The sequence below is a fragment of the Hemibagrus wyckioides genome, linkage group LG26, assembly GCF_019097595.1.
Source record: "Hemibagrus wyckioides isolate EC202008001 linkage group LG26, SWU_Hwy_1.0, whole genome shotgun sequence".
NCBI classification, from domain to species: domain Eukaryota; kingdom Metazoa; phylum Chordata; class Actinopteri; order Siluriformes; family Bagridae; genus Hemibagrus; species Hemibagrus wyckioides.
Window position 1 is genome coordinate 13,786,417 of NC_080735.1, and position 24,102 is coordinate 13,810,518.

Here is a 24,102-nt window from a genome sequence, read left to right on the forward strand (position 1 = left end):
TTGCTCAAGGGCCCAGGAGTGGCAGGTTTTGGTGGACTCTGTGGATTCGAACACATAACCTTCTGATCAGTAGTCCAACGCCATCACCACTAATCTACTACATCCCCTAGAAATGGATTGAAGGCACAGCTTCTACTCCAATATAACTCTACAGGTAGCCATTTTGCAAAAATTTCCACCTACATACACTATATTGCCAAAAGTTTTGGAACATCCGCCTTTACATGCACATGAATGTAACATAGAGTTGGCCCGCCCTTTGCAGCTATAACAGCTTCAATTCTTCAGGGAAGGCTTTCCACAAGGTTTAGGAGTGTGTTTATGGGAATCTGTGACCATTCCTCTTGAAGTACATTTATGAGGTCAGGCACTGATGTCTTGGTATGCTGAAGCATTAAGAGTTCCTTTCACTGGAGCTAAGGGGCCGAGACCAACCCCTGAAAAACAACACCTGAATTCAACGGTGTCCCAAAACTTTTGGCAATATAGTGTAGCAACAGTATCCAAATGTGGGTGGAGCTTGGGCTCAATCAGTCATTGTTGATGCAGCTTAGTGGTAGATCAGTAGTGAGTAATTATGGAGTCTATGGAAACTGGGCTTTTATTTAAAACATGAGGTCGTTTAACTGTGCTGTAAATGCTAGATCTGCCGGAAGTCTTGCAGAGAGGTTGAGTCAAGCTCTTCTGCTTCAGTACTGAGAATAGCTCAAAGATCCAGCAGAGCGTGTGAGCGCAGGCTGTGAAATCCTTCCGAGGATGTGAATAAAAGACGATGAATAATTAGCACAGCGTCTCCCGATGCGTGATGTCGGTGAAGCATGGTGAACGTCGGTGCCTGGTAGCTGAACGCATGTTTTTATAGATTACAGAGCAGAGGAGCTCTGAGCCAGGATCACAGATGGAGGTGAAGGTGAGGGATGAACCGGGTGGTGACAGACAGAGCTGGGCTTTTTGAGGATAACGGTCAGCTTAACTGAGAACATGTGAGCTTGTGCAGACCCCCTGAGAGCCGAGCGTACAGTAAAACAGGGCGTGTTGGAATTTTTACTGCAGATCCAGACGTTGTGAAACATGGCCTCATCTTTTAGAGTTACAGTGCAGGCTGTAGAGTAGTAAGTGAGCTGACAGTGTTCACAGAGAATGCAGTTGTTTCACCCCAGCATGCAGGAATTGTCTAGAGGCATTAGGAGAGTCTTCTGAGGTTATACATCTAGATACACGAGTGACGGTGCATTCAGCATTTAAAGCTGTTAAATATTCAGTACAATGCCAGTGTGAGTCAGTAGTGTTCAGAGGCCACGCCTCCTTCACTGACTGACAGACACATAGGTCACGTCTCGCACACTAGGACTGATGGGCACAGAGACCACGCTTCTGACACTGGGACTGATGGACACAGAGGCCATGCCTCCTACTCTGGGACTGACTGACACAGAGGCCACGCCTCCTACTCTGGGATTGATGGGCACAGAGGCCACGTCTTTTACACTGGGATTGAAAGACACAGAGGTCATGCCTCCTACTCTGGGACTGACGGGCACAGAGGCCATGCCTCTTACACTGGGACTGACGGGCACAGAGGCCATGCCTCCTACTCTGGGACTGACGGGCACAGAGGCCACGCCTCCTACTCTGGAGTTGATGTACACAGAGGCCACCCCTCCTACCCTGGGACTGACGGACATAGAGGCCAAGCCTCCTATGCTGGAACTGACGGACACAGAGGCCACACCTAACCTGGAACTGACAAACACAAGCCACACCACCTACACTAGGACTGACAGACACAGAGGCCATGCCTCCTACCCTAAAACTGATGGACATAGAGGCCACGCCTCCTATATTGGGACTGCCAAACACAGAGGCCACGCCTCCTATATTGGGACTGCCAAACACAGAGGCCACGCCTCCTACTCTGGGACTGAAGGTGCACTGAACCTCGTGTGTCTCCAGACTCACTTATCTGTCTGTTATTGGAATCACCTGGTGTTAATGGGCTTAACACATTCATCATTATTATTACAGTACTGACCCACTGACACAACTGTTACTAATAGTAGCTCATGACAACACAAGGGTGTCTTCTGTTCTGTGGTAAACAATCCTCCCAGCTGCCTTCCAGGGTCAAAGGTCACGGACCAACTGGAGTACGACGGTGTGCCGCAGGCCTTCAGGGGGAGAGCGGCATTCCCAGCTGCTCAGTGCAGAAGGGTGAAGCCTGCTGCTGGCCACATTCACACAGACACAATTTAGAGCTGCTGTACACACACACACACAGCAGGCAGCACAATTTCTCTCTCCTCTATCGTCCTTGTGTGTTTAATTGCCTCCAGTAACACTTGAAGCAAACACCTGCTTGTGTGTGTGTGTGTGTGTGTGCATACAGACTAATGTGGACATGTCCCATACTGCACTGTTCTTCGGGCTTTGTAGCTCATAAACAGTTCAAGCCCAGAAATAGGAATGGTGTGTGTGTGTGTGTGTGTGTAAATAGTTTATTGTACTCATTCACTTTTAACCATGAATTTTACTGTAATAAATCTGGAAGATGATCCAAACCAGGTCAGTTCAGAGTCGAAATCAAAGGAAGTCTAGGGAAAATCAACAGCTATTGCCATAGATGAAACCTGGTCCGAGGCATTCAGTGAAGAGAAGCTAATATATTACCAGGAATCGTGACTCTTTAACCTTTGACGCATTATTTAAGTCAGCTGAAATGACCGTGGTGACACATCAGTACAGTGCAGAACAACAGGACAGAAATGTATTGGTTTGTGTCAATAAATAAGAAGGAGAAAATGTCTGAAATGAGAGGGGGGTTTCGAAATGTACAGGATCCAGCTCTGATGAGCAGCAGAAGATTCTGTTCACTAGTGGAAAGAAGACGAAACTGATGAAACGCTGATGAAACACATCAACGGTTTTCTCTCTCTCTCTCACACACGCATACACAAAACACACACTGAGGCGGAGTTTCTGCCTCTATGTCCATATTGGACCTGAGTTTTTGATCTGTATATCCAAAGTAATATCACAAATAAAAGAGAAAGGTAATAGAACAGCGTTCAGGTAATGTCTGTGACCAAAACTGAGAGCATTTATAAGAGAACTAATATCAGATCGTTCACTAAATCTCTGATGGTTAGACCTTCTAACTTGTAGGCAGTGTATCTGCAAACAAGCCTGGTGATAACTGCATCCTCTGTTGCCTGCAGTAATCCCAAGAGTCTGGATGCTCCACATAGAAGCCTTTCATACTTCCTCCCAGTCACAAGATGCCAAAACTTCCTCTGCTCTATCACACTGCTTTTAATAAGCACTTCCTAAAATAGTCAGTACATTTTTCCCATGATCCCCCCCCCCCCCCAAAGAAGTGTTGCTAAAAGCATCATGTCAAACCTGGTGCTATTTTTTTATTTCTCCCTTAGTTTGAATGTTTTCTGCTCTCAAGTTTGCAGCACGGGGATCATGGGTAAACGTGTGGGTTCTGTTTTGAACCTTCTTTACAGCGTGAGGAAAGAATTGGTGAGGTTAAACAGGTGTGAGAGCACAGAAGCTGTGTGATCTTCAACACAGGGAGAATTTGTCAACATAATGTGAACTGAACACTGAGGTTCCCGGGTTTCTGTTTTTACCTCATTACCTGTAGTTCTGTTTGTTTTTATTAAATGGTTGATTGGCATGGGTATGTGGCTTGCTGGTTAGCATGTTTTGCCTTGCACCTCCTCCAGGGTTTGGGTTCGATTCCCACGTACCCTGTGTGTACGTAGTTTGCATGTTGTCCTAGTGCTTTACGGGTTTCCTCCCGGTTCTCCTGTTTTCTCCTGCGTTTCCTTAATTTATGTAACCTGCTGTAGACTAGTGAGTGACCTGAGAGTGTTCACAGGGAATGCAGTTGTTTCACCGAAGCATGCAGGAATTGTCTAGAGGCATTAGGAGAGTCTTCTGAGGTTATACATCTAGATACACGAGTGACAGTACAGAGGAAGAACACTACATTTAAAGCTGTTAAATATTCAGTACAATGTCAGTACTGTCAGAAGCCACGCCTCCTTCACTGAGACTGACAGATACAGAGGCCACGCATCCTACGCTGGGACTGACACACAATGAGGCTACACAACCTTAAATGAGACTGATAGCACACACAAGTTCCCCCACACTTCCGTCACTGCATTTGCCTGACGTTTAGACCACGCCTCCTACTCTGGGACTGATGGACACAGAGGCCACGCCTCCTACACTGGGACTGACGGACACAGAGGCCACGCCTCTTTCTCTGGAACTGACGGACACAGAGGCCACGCCTCCTACACTGGGACTGACGGACACAGAGGCCACGCCTCCTACACTGGGACTGACGGACACAGAGGCCACGCCTCCTACACTGGGACTGACGGACACAGAGGCCACGCCTCCTACACTGGGACTGACGGACACAGAGGCCACGCCTCCTACACTGGGACTGACGGACACAGAGGCCACGCCTCCTACACTGGGACTGACGGACACAGAGGCCATTCCTTCTACACTGGGACTGCCGCAGCGATGTCTCGGTTCTCCTGTATACTCCTGCAGTTCAAAGACATGTGTTGTCATCTCTAAATGGTTAATAGCATCTGAAAGGGTGAGTGTGTGTAAAATTGTGCCCTGCAATGTCCAGGGTGTCTCCCATTTTGTGTCCCAAATCCCCTGGGATAGCCCCCTTTCTCCTTGGGAAAAATAGGGATACCTGAGATGGTATTAATTATGAAATTTATATTTACATCACGAGAGTGTGTGTGTTCCCTGTGATGGGTTGGCACTCTGTCCAGGGTGTATCTTGCCTTGATGCCCGATGATGCCTGAGATAGGAACAGGCTCCCGGTGACCCGATTATAGAGCGGATAAACAGTACAGACAATGAAAAAATGAAATATATACATCACCATATTTCCCAGTCCTGGTTGCTGTATGTTCTGTATGTAGGCTGTGGTTCTGACTGAAGTGTAGTGAGTGGACTGTTTGTGTGTGAGGAGAAACAATACTGGGGTTACTGGTGTTAGTAACTAGACTAGAGACTAGGTGGTGATGGTGTTACTCGTTCTCATAAATATTCATTATTATTATTATTGTACCTTAAATGAAAGAGAGAGCGCTTGGATTAGAAACGAGTGTATTTCTGCATTGTCATGTAAGGCTGAGGAAATGATGCCAGCGCTCTCTGCAGTGCTCTTGAAAGGGGAAAAAAAGCCGTCCTGATTCTCACTCGTGCACAAATTGCTGTCAAGTCAGTGACGAGGCACATCTCCACCGGGTCATTAAAACACACATGGATTGAAGCCTGTGTCACTGTTTCCCCCAGCGATCAGACCGCTGACAGCATGCACACACTAGTGCCAGTGTGCTGCGTCAGAAGCAGAGCGCCGTCGTGAAAACAGCTATGGGGGGGAGGGAGGGAGAGAGAGAGAGAGAGAGAGAGAGAGAGAGATTGTATCTGCTGTTAGGTAATGTGGGTCCTTCAGAACATTTAATTACAGCTGCTGATATCGTTGCTTCACAACATCAATTCATAATGTGTCTATTAGTCTGATCCAAGTCAATGTACAATTATTTAAAATATCAAATATTCAAATGCATTGAAATATTAACGTGTCTGTAATTGAATCCAGCCCGAGACGGAGTGCTACAATGAGCTCGTATCACATAAATCACTCAGACGCATAATTGTGGAGCATCATCATTCTATTATGCGTCAACACGTTTAATTTATTTTACATTAATTTACTCACTTCAACGTTTTTGTCGCTGTTATTTAACCTACGCTGAAATAGAATTATTAATAGAAGCGTCAGTCACACAGAAGGAAGCCAAAATCATCTTGTTTAAAATATGATCCAAATTAAGTAGAAATAGAAATGAGAGAGAGAGAGGTGTATAGAGAGACAGGGGGAGAGAGAGGGAGAGACCCGGGGAGAGAAAGGAAGAGAGCGAGAGAGAGAGAGGTGTAGATGGGGGGTATAGAGAGGGAGAGAGAGAGACAGGTGGAGAGAGAGAGGTGGAGAGACAAAGTGAGGGGGGGGGTATAGACAGAGAGAGAGAGTATAGACAGAGGGGTGTAGAGAGACCGAGAGAGGGGTAGAGAGACAGACAGAGAAAGAGAGAGAGAGAGACAGAGGGAGAGGGAGGGAGGGAGCGACAGGGAGAGAGAGACTGGTAGAGAGGGGGATAGAGACCAGTAGAGAGAGAGAGAGACAGGTAGAGAGAGAGAGAGAGAGAGGTGTACAGAGAGACAGGGGGAGAGAGGGAGAGACACGGAGAGAGAAAGGAAGAGAGAGAAGAGGGAGAGGGAGGTGTAGATGGGGGGGTATAGAGAGTGAGACAGGGAGAGGGAGAGGGAGAGACTGGTGGAGAGAGAGAGAGAGGTGGAGAGACAAAGTGAGGGGGGGATAGAGAGAGAGTATAGACAGAGGGGTGTAGAGAGACAGAGAGAGGGGTAGAGAGACAGACAGAGAAAGAGAGAGGGAGAGAGCGACAGGGAGAGAGAGACTGGTAGAGAGGGGGATAGAGACCAGTAGAGAGAGAGAGAGAGAGGTGTATAGAGAGACAGGGGGAGAGAGAGGGAGAGACACGGAGAGAGAAAGGAAGAGAGAGAAGAGAGAGAGAGAGAGGTGTGTAGATGGGGGGTATAGAGAGGGAGACAGGGAGAGAGAGAGACAGGTGGAGAGAGAGAGAGGTGGAGAGACAAAGTGAGGGGGGGATAGAGAGAGAGTATAGACAGAGGGGTGTAGAGAGACAGAGAGAGGGGTAGAGAGACAGACAGAGAAAGAAAGAGAGAGATAGACAGAGGGAGAGGGAGGGAGAGAGAGACTGGTAGAGAGGGGGAGAGAGACCAGTAGAGAGAGAGACAGGTTGAGAGAGAGAAAAAGGAAGAGAGAGAAGAGAGAGAGAGGTGTAGATGGGGGGTATAGAGAGGGAGACAGGTAGAGAGAGGGAGAGAAAGACAGGGAGAGAGAGAGAGAGAGAGAGAGAGAGAGGTGGAGAGACAAAGTAAGGGGGGGATAGAGAGAGAGTATAGACAGAGGGGTGTAGAGAGACAGAGAGAGGGGTAGAGAGAGAGAAAGGGAGAGGGAGGGAGAGAGCGACAGGGAGAGAGAGACTGGTAGAGAGGGGGAGAGAGACCAGTAGACAGAGAGAGAGAGAGAGAGAGAGGTAGAGAGAGAAGAGAGAGATAGGTGGAGAGAGAGACAGAGGTAGAGGGAGACAGGTATAGAGAGAGGGAGAGAAAGAGAGAGGTGGAGAGAAGAGAGACGGCAGATAGCACCTTGGGACAGAGTTGATAAAAAGATGTCATCGTCCTGCTTCACACATCGTAAACTGATTTCCCTCAAAGGCTGGTGGATGTCGTATGATAGTGAAGAGCTGATGGGTGGGAATTAACAGGTGACCAAAGTAGGGAGACATTGAGGGGGAAATAGTACATACACATGTGATTAGCAGAAGCATGTGACACAGCTGTAGTTTGGTACGTCGTGTAGATCGAGTCATTTCATCTTATACTGCCACCACTTTTTGTCCTGATACTGTCCTAACGTTGTGTACAACGATCTTCACCCGCTGAATGCAGAGGACACACCCGGCTGCCATCTCACATATTCATAATTAAGTAAAAACCTTGTGAAAATGTTGGTGCTCAAACATAGCCTATATATATATAAAACACTATACATACGTTACTGCGCTTCTCATAAACAGGAAGTGGAGTGATGGAGAGGCTCACTATGAGGAGTGTGAGTGAGCCATGTGAGTGTTGCTAGGGAACTGAGTGTAGAAATGTGGACTGAAATAGACAGAGGGAGAGGGATATAGCAGAGCGAGTGATGACGACAGAGCATGAGAGAGAGAGAGAGAGAGAGAGGCACAACAAGGACTGGCTGTTTAATCCAGACCCAGTCCAGCACTCGAACCAGTCTGTCGTTATATTAGTCCCTCCTGACCCTCCTGCGTAGATGATCTCACACACAGTTAGCTGGAGGAATGATCCATAAGTGTCCCAGGTGTGTGCTGTGTGAAAGTGATATGATTTATCCGTGTGTAGAGGAACGGGTTTATCATTACAATGAAATGAGTGCAATTACCGAGACGCCCAGTTCAGGCTGCGTAAGATGATACACAGGAGTGTGTGTGTGTGTGTGTGAGAGAGAGAGAGAGAGAGAGAGAGAGAGAGAAAGGTGTAGAGAGAGAGAAGGAGAGAGAAAGGAAGGGAGAGAAGAGAGAGACAGGTGTAGAGAGGGGGGGTATAGAGAGGGAGACAGGTAGAGAGAGAGAGGGAGAGAAAGACAGAGAGAGGGGGGGATAGAGAGAGGGGTAGAGGTGAAGCATCAATCAGGGAACAAAGAACAGACCCTCTATATGTGTATTGATGTGATATAAAGTGGAATTTAGCTTTGAACATGAATTAATTTCACAGGATTAAAGTCATGACACCTTGGAAACGTGGACGCTAGCAAGCAGCTGAGCCGTGCTAATAGCATAGCTAGCCAACATGCCTAGAAATCTGATAAATATGGATAATGTAAATACAAAATGAGTATAAAAACATGACAGAATTGTTGGGAACATTAACATTTTCCTCAGCTGTGTCGGTAAATTCCTTAGAAAAGGCTCGGAAGATGAAAATATCGTATAATTACACCTTAGCATTAAGAGCTAACCAGATTATCAGAGATTCTGCTATATTTGTAAACATCGTCTGTGTGTCACAGGTCGTGTGAAGGCTTCATCTAAAACGTTTTAACAAATTGTTCTTTTTTAAAATTTCCATGATTGTAAGCTGTGTCTCAAAGAGAAAGCTACAAAAATGATTTATTAAGTAAAAGATCTGAATATTGGTGTGCAAAACAGGGTAGGTTTGAAAGCTACAGGTTCCTGAAACTCGATTTCATCCATGAACTGAAGTATTAGAGCTAAAAGATCTGTCTGAATAGACTCCAGAATGATTCAGCAGTCCTAATGGGGGGAGAGAGAGAGAGAGAGAGAGAGAGAGAGAGAGAGATACAGAAAGATTGAGAGAGAAAGAGAGAGATAGATACATAGAGACTCCAGAATGATTCAGCAGTCCTAATGGAGAGAGGGAGAGAGAGAGAGGGGGAGAGTGGGAGATACAAAATGAGATAGATAGATAGATAGATAGATAGATAGATAGATAGATAGATAGATAGATAGATAGATAGAAAGAGAGAGAGAGAGATACAGAATAATAGATAGATGGATAGATAGATGGAACGATAGATAGAGATACAGAATGATAGATAGAGAGAGAGATAGATAGATAGATAGATAGATAGTGTGTGAGAGATAGATACAGAAACAGAGAGAAAGAGACAGAGATACAGATATATATATATATATATATATATATGAGAGAGAGCGAGAGAAGGAAAGAAACTGTATAATTAGGTTTGTTTGTGTTCATACACATGCTTTTATCTGACACAGAGGATCTTGGGTAGTGTTTATTCTCTCTTTTCCATCTCTTTTCTTCATCCCTGCGAAGATCCACTACGTCCTCATGTCCTTCATCAGCACCAAAAAAAAGCATCCTGACCACAGATCCAGGAATTAACTTCATCATCAGTCGCAGCCCAGAACTGACCCGAGATCTGCCTGAGAGAACGTCAAGAGTACTTCCGTTCACTCAAACCTTATCTGAACGATCTCCCTCGGGTTACACACACGCCTTTGCTCACAACATGGACCAATGATTTAATCGCAGATATTTTTGATCTAATGTGAAGTCTTGTGTTTCTGTGGTTCAATATGCTGCTATTTCAGGCTGCGGTCAGTGCAGCATTCGATACCTAAACACTTAGGAACAGGTCTGAGGTCAGCATTTCGATCTCCATCCTTACCTGAGCTAATAGTTTAAAAGTTTGTACCCCCTACCCTAGATATCCGTTTAATAAGCTCTTATACCACAGCACTGGTCAGAAGATTCCCTATAACATAACATCAGCTTTAGCACTAGCACCAACGATTAGTCAGTGGTTTATATAACTTTCTAATACGTTGTTGTTTCCATAGCAACAACACCGAGACTTGTATGGCAGATGATGTAAATAATTTAAAACCCTTATAAGATACAAAAAAACGTTTGTTATTTAACAAAGAAAAAAAATGTATATTCCTTCTTGGAATCATTCTGTAAGGACACATCCCCATCGGCGTCCACTTTATTAGGTACACCTGCACATTTACGTCGTTATCCTCTCTGGTCAACAAGGCTTCTCTCTGCCCCCAGAGCTGGCCACACAGTCGGTTCATTTTCACACCATTCTGTGTAAACTCTAGAGTCTGTTGTGTGTGAAATTCACCCAGAGATGAAACACAGCCGCCACATTGATGCATGATGTCGTGAATTGTGCTGCTGCCTCCTGATTGGCTGATCAGACAACAAAGATCCTAATAAAGTAACCAATAGATAAATGCGTTATGGAAGGAGTCTCCAGTGTCAGTTTTTTAGTGTTCCCACCTCTTCACGACGGCTTTTTGCGGTTTTTGGTAGCGTGGCAAGGTATGCCTTAAATTCTCAAGAGAACAACAGGAAGTTTGTAAAATAAATAAATAACAGGAAGTGACTGAGGGATCGAATGTTTATCGCTCCTAGTTACGTAACAGGAACTAACATGGTTCATGAAAGCAGTATGATCAGATATACGGTACATACTGGAGATTAGCAAGATTGCTAATGAAGTTCAAGTTTAGCAGAGTTGTCATAAATAAGTGCCTCCATAGACTTGCACTGATATCTGATGAACTAAAGCTCTCTTTAATGACGTTTGTCTTAAATGTAATGCTTTTTTGGGGGGTTTTAACAATCTAATATAACATACTGTACCATGTAGACTCGTGAGCATCATTTTAACAGAAAACTAAAGCTAATTTTAGCTTAAGACAGAAGTGTTAGAGATGTTTTGTTTTTTTTTGTTAATAGTCACTTGATATGAAGTAAGACCGCCTTTTAAGCGGTAAAGAAAGAAATAGATATCTAAATTAGTTTTAGACAATAATTAGTGAATTATTTTTATGAATTAAATTTTATTATATTTTGTATAAAGAGTGTTTAGAATTGTTTGACTTGCCCATGACTCTGGCTCAGTACTGTACAGTACAGTTGAGTTCATATACCAGCTAACATACAGTCTCTTATAGCGCACACAATGACCTCATACTGACCAGGAAGCTTGAACATGAAAGGTCTAGCCACATATGATGTTGTCTGAAACACTTATCTGTTCTGTCCCAATCACGAAGAGCCAGAGGGCAGAACTGTTCCCACATCAACACTGAAAATCGCCTGGTTTTATATACTGGGAATTCCCGCTAGAGCTTCTTCCTGTAGGCAACAGTAGCTCTTGTGTAGCAACTGCCTCACTGGCACCGACCTCAGTGGATGGACGCTAGTTTGTGTTTTGCTAGTGTCCAGTGTTTCACGTTTTTCATATACAGCGTGGGAAAAAATTATTTGATCCCCTGCTGATTTTGTACGTTTGCCCACTGACAAAGAAATATTCTGTATTATATTCTGTAATTTTAATGAGACGTTTATCTGAACAGTGAGAGACAGAATAACAACAAAAGAATCCAGAAAAACGCATTTCAGAAAAGTTCTACATTGATTTGCATTTTATTGAGTGAAATAAGTATTTGACCCCTTTGCAAAACATGACTTGGTACTTGGTGGCAAAGCCTTGTTGGCAATCACAGACGTCAGACATTTCTTGTAGTTGGCCACCAGGTTTGCACACATCTCACATCTCAAGGAATTTGGGCCCACTCCTCTTTGCATCCACGACCCATTTTCAATGCCCTGGCTGAGGGAAGGAGGTTCTCACTCAAGATTTGACAGTACATGGCTCCGTCCATCGTCCCTTTGATGCGGTGCAGTTGTCCTGTCCCCTTAGCAGAAAAACACCCCCAAAGCATAATGTTTCCATCTCCATGTTTGACGGTGGCGATGGTCTTCTTGGAGTCATAGGCAGCATTCCTCCTCCAAACACGGCGAGTTGAGTTGATGCCAAAGAGCTGGATTTTGGTCTCATTTGACCACAACACTTTCACCCAGTTCTCCTCTGAATCATTCAGATGTTCACTGGCAAACTTCAGATGAGCCTGTACATGTGCTTTCTTTAGCAGGGGGACCTTGCGGGCGCTACAGGATTTCAGTCTTTCACGGTGTAGTGTGTTACCAATTGTTTTCTTGGTGACTATGGTCCCAGCTGCCTTGAGATCATTGACAAAATCCTCCAGTGTAATTCTGGGTTGATTCCTCGCCGTTCTCATGATCATTGAAACTCCATGAGGCGAGATCTTGCATGGAGCCCCAGACCGAGGAAGATTGACAGTCCTTTTGTGTTTCTTCCATTTTGGGAATAATTGCACCAACTGTTGTCACCTTCTCACCAAGCTGCTTGGCGATGGTCTTGTAGCTCATTCCAGCCTTGTGTAGGTCTACAATCTTGTCCCTGACATCCATGGACAGCTCTTTGGTCTTGGCCATGATGGAGAGTTTGGAATCTGATTGATTGCTTCCTTCTGTGGACAGGTGTCTTTCATACAGTTAACAAGCTGAGATTAAGAGCTCTCCCCGAGAGTGCTCCTACTGTAATCTCAGCTCCTTACCTGTATAAAAGACACCTGGGAGCCAGAAATCTTTCTGATTGATAGGGGGTCAGATACTTATTTCACTCATTAAAATGCAAATCAATGTAGAACTTTTCTGAAATGCGTTTTTCTGGATTTTTTTGTTGTTATTCTGCCTCTCACTGTTCAAATACACCTACCATTAAAATTACAGACTGATCATTTCTTTGTCAGTGGGCAAACGTACAAAATCAGCAGGGGATCAAATAATTTTTTCCCTCACTGTATCTATTTGAATCCTCTTTTAACAGGCTATGTTTGGGTTTCACACTTTAAAAGCGTGCATGTTAGAAATATTATGTAGTGGGGTAGAGGATGCGGGTGGGGTGCTAAAAATATACACTCACTTCCTCCACGCCCAAGCATTAATCCCCATCTGACGAAATGGCTATTCAATATCGTCTATTTACAGTCGGCCATCACAATTGGCCGTTTGTAGAGCGCCGCTGTACTGTACGTCTCGAAAAGGTCAATCAGGCCCTTTATTGAGTCGTACAGTAGCCTATTTCCCCAAAGGTCACTTCACGCTATGACCGTATTCTTTCCATTACAGTAATCCGTTTACTGCCATGCATTGAAATGTCACCAGCAATGTTGTGATAACTTTTTCAACTCCGGTGAGCCTTTTCAGCCTAGAGCTGTGATAAAGTAACCTGCTCCTCATCCAAACAGTGGATGCTAATGCTAATAATGGAGAGGGAGTGTGCGAGTGAGAGAGTGTGTAAGAGAGTGAGTGAGTATGGGAGTGTGTGAGTGAGAGAGGGAGAGAGAGAGAGAGAGAAAAAGAGTGAGTGAGTGTGTGAGTAAGGAAGTGAGTGAGAGAGTGTGTAAGAGAGTGAGTGAGTATGGGAGTGTGTGAGTGAGTGAGAGAGAGAGAGAGAGATAAAGAGTGAGTGAGTGTGTGAGTAAGGAAGTGAGTGAGAGAGTGTGTAAGAGAGTGAGTGAGTATGGGAGTGTGTGAGTGAGTGAGAGAGAGAGATATAAAGAGTGAGTGAGTGTGTGAGTAAGGAAGTGAGTGAGAGAGTGTGTAAGAGAGTGAGTGAGTATGGGAGTGTGTGAGTGAGTGAGAGAGAGAGAGATAAAGAGTGAGTGAGTGTGTGAGTAAGGAAGTGAGTGAGAGAGTGTGTAAGAGAGTGAGTGAGTATGGGAGTGAGTGAGAGAGAGAGAGATAAAGAGTGAGTGAGTGTGTGAGTAAGGAAGTGAGTGAGAGAGTGTGTAAGAGAGTGAGTGAGTATGGGAGTGTGTGAGTGAGTGTGAGTGAGAGAGAGAGAGATAAAGAGTGAGTGAGTGTGTGAGTAAGGAAGTGAGTGTGTGTGTGAGTGAGGGACTGTGTGAGCACGAGAGTGTGTGTGTGTGAGCGAAATCTGGTGGAATTGAGCAGATAACAAGAATACACCAATTTACTCTGATGGAGACAGAAGCAGGCGGTCAGACACTGGTGGTGTCGGTCATCCTAATTCCAGCTGCTATCACTAGAGTTTTTGGCCAAACAAAATATTAAAATATTAACATCATATATTTTGGAGACTTCGGTGAAAAAAAAGATCATCCAGGTCTATGAGAAATCACATGAACACACACGGTGTTTAGATGAGGTACACACTGGTACACACAAGCTCCGGGTTGACAGATATCAAAACTATACTCCTCCATTTGCCCTGAACTACTGTTTCCTGGTACTGATTTGAGATCAGTTGAACATTCATGTGCTTGCTTTACATCAGGCAAAGAGCTGATCTGAGATCAGTGAAAAAAGACAGCTCCAGCAGAGGGCAGTGAGGCTTGATGCGAGGCAGCCAGGTGGATTGTTCACAAGCTCACACACACACACACACACACACACACACACACACAGATAATTCAGTTAGGTTTTAAGCAGCAGGTGGTGAAGAGCGCTTGATTAGATTTGAAAAGGGAGCTGAGTGTTTGTGTTCAGGGTTTGTAACAGAGTTAAACTCACTGTGTGTGTGTGTGTGTGTGTGTGTGTTTGCAAACGGAAAGCTGGGTCAGGTCGTACCACCCCCCCATCCCCCCATTTTCTTTTCTTCCTTTCTTGCCAACCCTGATGTCAGTGTGTGTGTGTGGGTGGGGGTGTGTGTGTGTGTGTGTCTGAGAGAGAGACAGTGAAGGACATAGTGAAGGAGAGAGAGGGAGCAGCTGGAGGGTGGGGGAACCCTGACCACACCGCTTGTGGGAGAGAAATGAAGTATTCAAATCATTGTTCTCAAACACACACACACACACGCTCACTCACACATCTTGCTTTGGTATCAATGTCCAATTTAACGCCCAGTCAGGCTTTGGAGAAATTGTTAGTCCAATTACATCTCTAGGGGTGTCTTTAGTTTGGCAGCGTATGAAATGGTTTGACATTATTTCCAAATTAAAAGTCCTCAAGTGTGTGTTTTGTTTTGTTTTTTCACAGGTGGTGTTTTTTTTTTCTTTTCTTTCTAAAACAGCTGCACACACACACTAAGTGGTGATGAAAACAAACACTGCAGCTGTTAGGTGTGTGTGTCAAAGGAACATGGGTGTCCAATTCTAACACACAGTTTATTTATTTATTTTTATTTTATTTATTTATTTACTTTATTTTTTAATAAAATGAACACATTTAATCGGAGCTCTTTCCCTTTCATCCAAACTGGTAAAAAGTTTTTAAAAGGATTTGTTTGCTTGTTTCAAAATACCTACATTAGGCAACTAAAAGCTTAAACAATAGAATAATTTCTTTTATTAGGGAATAATTTTTTTATTAGCTAAAACGAGAATTATTTTTATTTTTTTATTATTGAATTATTTTTTATTAGCTAAACAATAGAATTATTTTTTATTATTGAATTATTTTTAATTAGCTTAAACAATAGAATTATTTTTATTTTTTTTATTATTGAATTATTTTTTTTATTAGCTTAAACAATAGAATTATTTTTATTATTGAATTATTTTTTATTAGCTAAACAATAAAATTATTTTTTATTATTGAATTATTTTTTAATTAGCTTAAACAATAGAATTATTTTTATTATTGATTTTTTTATTAGCTTAAACAAGAGAATTATTTTGTTTTGAATAAATTATATATTTATTTTTAATAAATTAGCGTTACACTCGGTTGCCATTCAGTCTGTTAGTGTAGTTGTTGCTCACTTCCTGTTTGTGTCTGTTTCTCTGAGCATGTGATGGATGTCTCCAGCTGCCCTTGTGAAACAAACAGCAGACATTTGTGTGTACTTGTCTAAAAACACGGTGTGTTTATTCACCCAGCGGAGTTTAGCGTCTCCTGCTGTGTAGGAAGACGCTTGTGTATTTAGAACACACTGAGGCTCAAGACACACAGAAAGAAAGAAAGAAAGAAAGAAAGAGAAAGAAAGAAAGAAAGAAAGAAAGAGATCTAGAGAACTCCGACTGAAACGTCTGTGTGAGTGAGTACGACACAGACAGACAGAGAGTGAATGTGTGTCTGTGTGAGAGAGAAAGTGAGTGTGTGTGTGTGAGTATGAGAGTATGAGAGTGTGTGAGTGTGTGCGTGAGTATGTGAGTGAGGGTGAGTTAGTGTGTGTGTGTGTGTGTGTGTATATGTATGTGAATAAGAGAGAGTGGGTGTGTGAGTGTGTATGAGAAGTGTGTGAGAGAGTAAGTGTGTGAGTGAGAGCAATAGAGTGTGTGTGAGTGTGTGTGTGTGTATATGTATGTGAATAAGAGAGAGTGAGTGTATGTGTGAGTGTGTGAGAGTAAGTGTGTGAGTGAGAGCAATAGAGTGTGTGTGAGTGAGTGTGTGTGTGTATATGTATGTGAATAAGAGAGAGTGAGTGTGTGTGAGTGTGTGAGCGAGGGTGAGGTTAGTGTGTGTGTGTGTGTGTGTATATGTATGTGAATAAGAGAGAGTGAGTGTGTGTGAGTGTGTGAGCGAGGGTGAGGTTAGTGTGTGTGTGTGTGTGTGTATATGTATGTGAATAAGAGAGAGTGAGTGTGTGTGTGTGTGTGAGCGAGGGTGAGGTTAGTGTGTGTGTGTGTGTGTGTATATGTATGTGAATAAGAGAGAGTGAGTGTGTGTGAGTGTGTGAGCGAGGGTGAGTTAGTGTGTGTGTGTGTGTGTGTATATGTATGTGAATAAGAGAGAGTGAGTGTGTGAGCGAGGGTGAGGTTAGTGTGTGTGTGTGTGTGTGTGTATATGTATGTGAATAAGAGAGAGTGAGTGTGTGAGCGAGGGTGAGTTAGTGTGTGTGTGTGTGTATATGTATGTGAATAAGAGAGTGAGTGTGTGTGAGCGAGGGTGAGGTTAGTGTGTGTGTGTGTGTGTGTGTGTGTGTGTGTGTGTATATGTATGTGAATAAGAGAGAGTGAGTGTGTGTGAGTGTGTGAGCGAGGGTGAGGTTAGTGTGTGTGTGTGTGTGTGTGTATATGTATGTGAATAAGAGAGAGTGAGTGTGTGAGCGAGGGTGAGGTTAGTGTGTGTGTGTGTGTGTATATGTATGTGAATAAGAGAGAGTGGGTGTGTGAGTGTGTATGAGAAGTGTGTGAGAGAGTAAGTGTGTGAGTGAGAGCAATAGAGTGTGTGTGAGTGTGTGTGTGTATATGTATGTGAATAAGAGAGAGTGAGTGTATGTGTGAGTGTGTGAGAGTAAGTGTGTGAGTGAGAGCAATAGAGTGTGTGTGAGTGAGTGTGTGTGTGTATATGTATGTGAATAAGAGAGAGTGAGTGTGTGTGAGTGTGTGAGCGAGGGTGAGGTTAGTGTGTGTGTGTGTGTGTGTGTATATGTATGTGAATAAGAGAGAGTGAGTGTGTGAGCGAGGGTGAGGTTAGTGTGTGTGTGTGTGTGTATATGTATGTGAATAAGAGAGAGTGAGTGTGTGCGAGTGTGTGAGCGAGGGTGAGTTAGTGTGTGTGTGTGTATATGTATGTGAATAAGAGAGTGAGTGTGTGTGAGCGAGGGTGAGGTTAGTGTGTGTGTGTGTGTGTGTGTGTGTGTGTGTGTGTGTGTATATGTATGTGAATAAGAGAGAGTGAGTGTGTGAGCGAGGGTGAGGTTAGTGTGTGTGTGTGTGTATATGTATGTGAATAAGAGAGAGTGAGTGTGTGCGAGTGTGTGAGCGAGGGTGAGTTAGTGTGTGTGTGTGTATATGTATGTGAATAAGAGAGTGAGTGTGTGTGAGCGAGGGTGAGGTTAGTGTGTGTGTGTGTGTGTGTGTGTGTGTGTGTATATGTATGTGAATAAGAGAGAGTGAGTGTGTGAGCGAGGGTGAGGTTAGTGTGTGTGTGTGTGTGTGTGTATATGTATGTGAATAAGAGAGAGTGAGTGTGTGAGCGAGGGTGAGGTTAGTGTGTGTGTGTGTGTGTGTGTATATGTATGTGAATAAGAGAGAGTGAGTGTATGTGTGAGTGTGTGAGAGTAAGTGTGTGAGTGAGAGCAATAGAGTGTGTGTGAGTGAGTGTGTGTGTGTATATGTATGTGAATAAGAGAGAGTGAGTGTGTGTGAGTGTGTGAGCGAGGGTGAGGTTAGTGTGTGTGTGTGTGTGTGTGTATATGTATGTGAATAAGAGAGAGTGAGTGTGTGTGAGTGTGTGAGCGAGGGTGAGGTTAGTGTGTGTGTGTGTGTGTGTATATGTATGTGAATAAGAGAGAGTGAGTGTGTGTGTGTGTGTGAGCGAGGGTGAGGTTAGTGTGTGTGTGTGTATATGTATGTGAATAAGAGAGAGTGAGTGTGTGTGAGCGAGGGTGAGGTTAGTGTGTGTGTGTGTGTGTGTGTGTGTGTATATGTATGTGAATAAGAGAGAGTGAGTGTGTGTGAGTGTGTGAGCGAGGGTGAGGTTAGTGTGTGTGTGTGTGTGTGTGTATATGTATGTGAATAAGAGAGAGTGAGTGTGTGAGCGAGGGTGAGGTTAGTGTGTGTGTGTGTATATGTATGTGAATAAGAGAGAGTGAGTGTGTGAGTGTGTATGAGAAGTGTGTGAGAGAGTAAGTGTGTGAGTGAGAGCAATAGAGTGTGTGTGAGTGTGTGTGTGTATATGTATGTGTATAAGAGAGAGTGAGTGTATGTGTGAGTGTGTGAGAGTAAGTGTGTGAGTGAGAGCAATAGAGTGTGTGTGAGTGAGTGTGTGTGTATATGTATGTGAATAAGAGAGAGTGAGTGTGTGTGAGTGTGTGAGCGAGGGTGAGGTTAGTGTGTGTGTGTGTGTGTGTGTATATGTATGTGAATAAGAGAGAGTGAGTGTGTGAGCGAGGGTGAGGTTAGTGTGTGTGTGTGTGTGTGTATATGTATGTGAATAAGAGAGAGTGAGTGTGTGCGAGTGTGTGAGCGAGGGTGAGTTAGTGTGTGTGTGTGTATATGTATGTGAATAAGAGAGTGAGTGTGTGTGAGCGAGGGTGAGGTTAGTGTGTGTGTGTGTGTGTGTGTGTGTGTGTGTGTGTGTGTGTATATGTATGTGAATAAGAGAGAGTGAGTGTGTGAGCGAGGGTGAGGTTAGTGTGTGTGTGTGTGTGTGTGTATATGTATGTGAATAAGAGAGAGTGAGTGTGTGTGAGCGAGGGTGAGGTTAGTGTGTGTGTGTGTGTGTGTATATGTATGTGAATAAGAGAGAGTGAGTGTGTGTGAGCGAGGGTGAGGTTAGTGTGTGTGTGTGTGTATATGTATGTGAATAAGAGAGAGTGAGTGTGTGTGAGTGTGTGAGCGAGGGTGAGGTTAGTGTGTGTGTGTGTGTATATGTATGTGAATAAGAGAGTGAGTGTGTGTGAGCGAGGGTGAGGTTAGTGTGTGTGTGTGTGTGTGTGTGTGTGTATATGTATGTGAATAAGAGAGAGTGAGTGTGTGTGAGCGAGGGTGAGGTTAGTGTGTGTGTGTGTGTGTGTGTGTGTATATGTATGTGAATAAGAGAGAGTGAGTGTGTGAGCGAGGGTGAGGTTAGTGTGTGTGTGTGTGTGTGTGTGTATATGTATGTGAATAAGAGAGAGTGAGTGTGTGAGCGAGGGTGAGGTTAGTGTGTGTGTGTGTGTGTGTGTGTGTGTGTATATGTATGTGAATAAGAGAGAGTGAGTGTGTGAGCGAGGGTGAGGTTAGTGTGTGTGTGTGTGTGTGTGTGTGTATATGTATGTGAATAAGAGAGAGTGAGTGTGTGAGCGAGGGTGAGGTTAGTGTGTGTGTGTGTGTGTGTGTATATGTATGTGAATAAGAGAGAGTGAGTGTGTGTGAGTGTGTGAGCGAGGGTGAGGTTAGTGTGTGTGTGTGTATATGTATGTGAATAAGAGAGAGTGAGTGTGTGAGCGAGGGTGAGGTTAGTGTGTGTGTGTGTGTGTGTGTGTGTGCATATGTATGTGAATAAGAGAGAGTGAGTGTGTGAGCGAGGGTGAGGTTAGTGTGTGTGTGTGTGTGTGTGTATATGTATGTGAATAAGAGAGAGTGAGTGTGTGTGAGCGAGGGTGAGGTTAGTGTGTGTGTGTGTGTGTGTGTGTGTATATGTATGTGAATAAGAGAGAGTGAGTGTGTGTGAGTGTGTGAGCGAGGGTGAGGTTAGTGTGTGTGTGTGTATATGTATGTGAATAAGAGAGAGTGAGTGTGTGTGAGCGAGGGTGAGGTTAGTGTGTGTGTGTGTGTGTGTATATGTATGTGAATGAGAGAGTGAGTGTGTGTGAGTGTGTGAGCGAGGGTGAGGTTAGTGTGTGTGTGTGTGTATATGTATGTGAATAAGAGAGAGTGAGTGTGTGAGCGAGGGTGAGGTTAGTGTGTGTGTGTGTGTATATGTATGTGAATAAGAGAGAGTGAGTGTGTGAGCGAGGGTGAGGTTAGTGTGTGTGTGTGTGTGTATATGTATGTGAATAAGAGAGAGTGAGTGTGTGAGCGAGGGTGAGGTTAGTGTGTGTGTGTGTGTGTATATGTATGTGAATAAGAGAGAGTGAGTGTGTGAGCGAGGGTGAGTTAGTGTGTGTGTGTGTGTATATGTATGTGAATAAGAGAGAGTGAGTGTGTGAACGAGGGTGAGGTTAGTGTGTGTGTGTGTGTGTGTGTGTGTGTGTGTGTGTGTGTATATGTATGTGAATAAGAGAGAGTGAGTGTGTGAACGAGGGTGAGGTTAGTGTGTGTGTGTGTGTGTGTATATGTATGTGAATAAGAGAAAGTGAGTGTGTGAGCGAGGGTGAGGTTAGTGTGTGTGTGTATATGTATGTGAATAAGAGAGAGTGAGTGTGTGAGCGAGGGTGAGGTTAGTGTGTGTGTGTGTATATGTATGTGAATAAGAGAGAGTGAGTGTGTGAGCGAGGGTGAGGTTAGTGTGTGTGTGTGTATATGTATGTGAATAAGAGAGAGTGAGTGTGTGAACGAGGGTGAGGTTAGTGTGTGTGTGTGTGTGTGTATATGTATGTGAATAAGAGAGAGTGAGTGTGTGAGCGAGGGTGAGGTTAGTGTGTGTGTGTGTGTGTGTATATGTATGTGAATAAGAGAGAGTGAGTGTGTGAGCGAGGGTGAGGTTAGTGTGTGTGTGTGTGTGTGTGTGTATATGTATGTGAATAAGAGAGAGTGAGTGTGTGAGCGAGGGTGAGGTTAGTGTGTGTGTGTGTATATGTATGTGAATAAGAGAGAGTGAGTGTGTGAGCGAGGGTGAGGTTAGTGTGTGTGTGTGTGTGTGTGTGTGTGTATATGTATGTGAATAAGAGAGAGTGAGTGTGTGAGCGAGGGTGAGGTTAGTGTGTGTGTGTATGTGAATAAGAGAGAGTGAGTGTATGTGTGGGTGTGTGTGTGTGTATGAGAGTAAGTGTGTGAATGAGAGCAATAGAGTGTGTGTGTGTGTGTGAGTGAGAGCGAGAGTTTGTAAAGAAACTAAATATCAGAATATTCAGGATTTCGTCTCTAGTCGCCTCTTCATCACACCTTCGTTCAGTAAAATCTCTTTTCTTTCTAATTAGAGTTTAATCTGAAACCGTATTGGAAATCAGTGAAAAATGATCATCCAGCTCTGTGAGAAATCACATGAACACACACGGTGTTTAGACGAGGTACACACTGTGTGCACTGGTGGGAAAATGGACACACAACTTCTCACAAGCTCCGGGTTGCCAGATATCAAAACTCTACTCCTTTATTTACTGTAAACTAACCCTGAACTGCTGTTTCTTGATTCAGTGCCATTAAATAAAAATCTTACTTGTTCTCTTAACACTGATCAAGTTTCACTTTAAAATGAATCATTGCATACTTGCAGCTTCTCATCAGCTCTCTCGGTGTCATCCTAGTGGCATGATAATTTGGCTCGATGCTTTAGAACCTCACTGTAGATGTTTACAGCGCTGGGCACCGCGTGATAGATGAGCGTCACGCCTGGATATTCGATATCTATCTCCGAGGTTCGTGTTTGTGTCAACTTATTGTCTGCCTCTTAAAGGATTATTTACTGTCTCGTGTCTCTCACACACACACACTCCCACACACACACACACGGATATCCTCTGATCCTCTGAATCAAATAACAGAGACATCAGTGAGCAGCAGAAGGTCAGAAACCAGCTCTGAGAATTAAACTCCTAGCCTTCTGAACACTAATGCAGGGATAAAGAGGTAAAGACGAGAAGAAAAAGAGTAAGAGTGTGTGTGTTTTTTTTCTAGCAGTTCACTGTGAAAGGTGTGATGGATTTTTTTTTAGCCACTTGACATCACTCACCACTTCATGTCCTTCGATGCAAGGCTTCATCTGTATCTGCGGCATTAATAATCTGAAATGTATGCGAAAGTCAGATGTTGTGTAAGCAGTTGCGCTAACGCACACATGGTGGGAGGTGGACACTGTGGCGCTGTGACCAGTGTGTGTTTTTGTTCGATTCAACACAATCAGAAAAGCAACACTGCGCTTAGAGTCGAGGAGCTTTCATGGGATTTCTTCATGCAAGTGCTGTTTTTACACTTCAGTCCTGAGCAGCGTAGCAGCCTCTCACACCTTGCATACCCTTACACACACACACACACACACACACACACACACACACACACACACAGCAAAGTCCCTTTATCAGGTTTATCTGTCAGCAGCACGTCTCAATCTAAACCGCAGTCATGTTTCTTGGACAGTAGAGGGCGCTCCATCATCATCATCATCTGAGCTTAAACCCTTACAGTGTCCCTTACAGTTCTGGCCACAAGCAGTAAAATCTTACTACCACTATGTGGTATACTTTTTTCTTTTTTTTTCTTTTTTTTTTTTACTACTGGGTTTTCCCCGAACACGTAATTTGTTCAGTTGCACGCCGTTGTCATCATCGATACAGAGAGATACGGCATGAAGCCATGAGCCTGTGGTTGTACCCCATGCTGAAGGTGATGCTGGCGTAGTAGCTGTTGCCATGGTGAGGACTAAGAGCAAAAAAATAAATAAATAAATAATGTGTGGGGAAGAGCCGATAGCTGTTGCCATGGCAACTCTGCCAGTCTTGGGAGACGTGGTGAGGGTTGCCATGCCAACCAGGTTGCACCCGTTGAGTTGGCAGTTTCAGGCTGGCGACTGACATTATGCCAAGATATGGGTTCTGTCTCTCTGAGCCCGTGTGTGTGTGTGTGTGTTTGCTTAAACGTGACCCGTGTATGGAGTGTATTTGGCTTACATGATGGGTGAGCGGGATGAGTGAGAGCTTCACACCAGCTTTCAGCAGGTCTCTGGCTTGATTCTCTAGTCATTGCTTCATGCTAGATTTTCACATCAGTGTCACTGACTGGAGAGGTGGATTATGGGAAAAATGCAATCATAAATCATTCTGCGTCACTTTTTTCCTGATGCACGTTACTGATGAGCGCAGCTGATGTGCCCCAGTGAGCACAGGGTATCTGCTGAGCCAGATAAATGAAATCAGATATTGAGAAAGATCACAGCAAAAGTGCGATCAGTCACCATGGACACTGTCGACATGACGACCACAATGCCAGACTGATAGGAATTGAGATGAAGCGCTGAAGGTTTACATGCTCCAGCCAGTCTCCGAGTTGCCATAGTGACAGGAGATAAGACTGGCAAGGTGTGAGAGATTGAGATCGCATGAGTTTGTCCCTGTGTGTTACAGATGGAGCAGGTATCGGACGATGAGCTGGACCATGCTGCGGAGGAGGACAGCGATAAGGAGGATCAGGACCTGGACAAGATGTTTGGAGCCTGGCTAGGAGAGCTGGACAAACTCACACAGGTTACACACAAATCTGTTGAAAAGATGTATTGAGAATGGTCCATATTTTGTGATATTGAACTGTCTTCTATATCTGTCACTTCTCTTTAGAGCTTGGATGATGGACGTCAACCAGGAAAAGTTCAGAAAGCTCCTCTCAGAGAAGAGACCAACCTGGCCAACTTCTCCTACCGATTCTCCATGTACAACATCAACGGTCAGCACACACACACATACACACACAGTTTCCACAGAAGTGATCAGACATCATGAGAGTCATGTGATC

The 24,102-nt window shown here is 44.1% G+C and overlaps 1 protein-coding gene across 5 annotated transcripts in view; it reads left to right on the plus strand.

Annotated features, from left to right (window-relative positions):
• raph1b (Ras association (RalGDS/AF-6) and pleckstrin homology domains 1b) overlaps window positions 1-24,102 on the plus strand; it is a 72,922-nt gene that overhangs the window by 19,573 nt on the left and 29,247 nt on the right. For all 5 annotated transcript variants that reach the window (XM_058380115.1, XM_058380118.1, XM_058380119.1 and 2 more), the window contains 2 exons: window positions 23,718-23,837; window positions 23,928-24,033. In XM_058380115.1, the coding sequence (XP_058236098.1) occupies window positions 23,718-23,837; window positions 23,928-24,033 (226 nt within the window). The remainder of the gene's footprint in view (window positions 1-23,717; window positions 23,838-23,927; window positions 24,034-24,102) is intronic.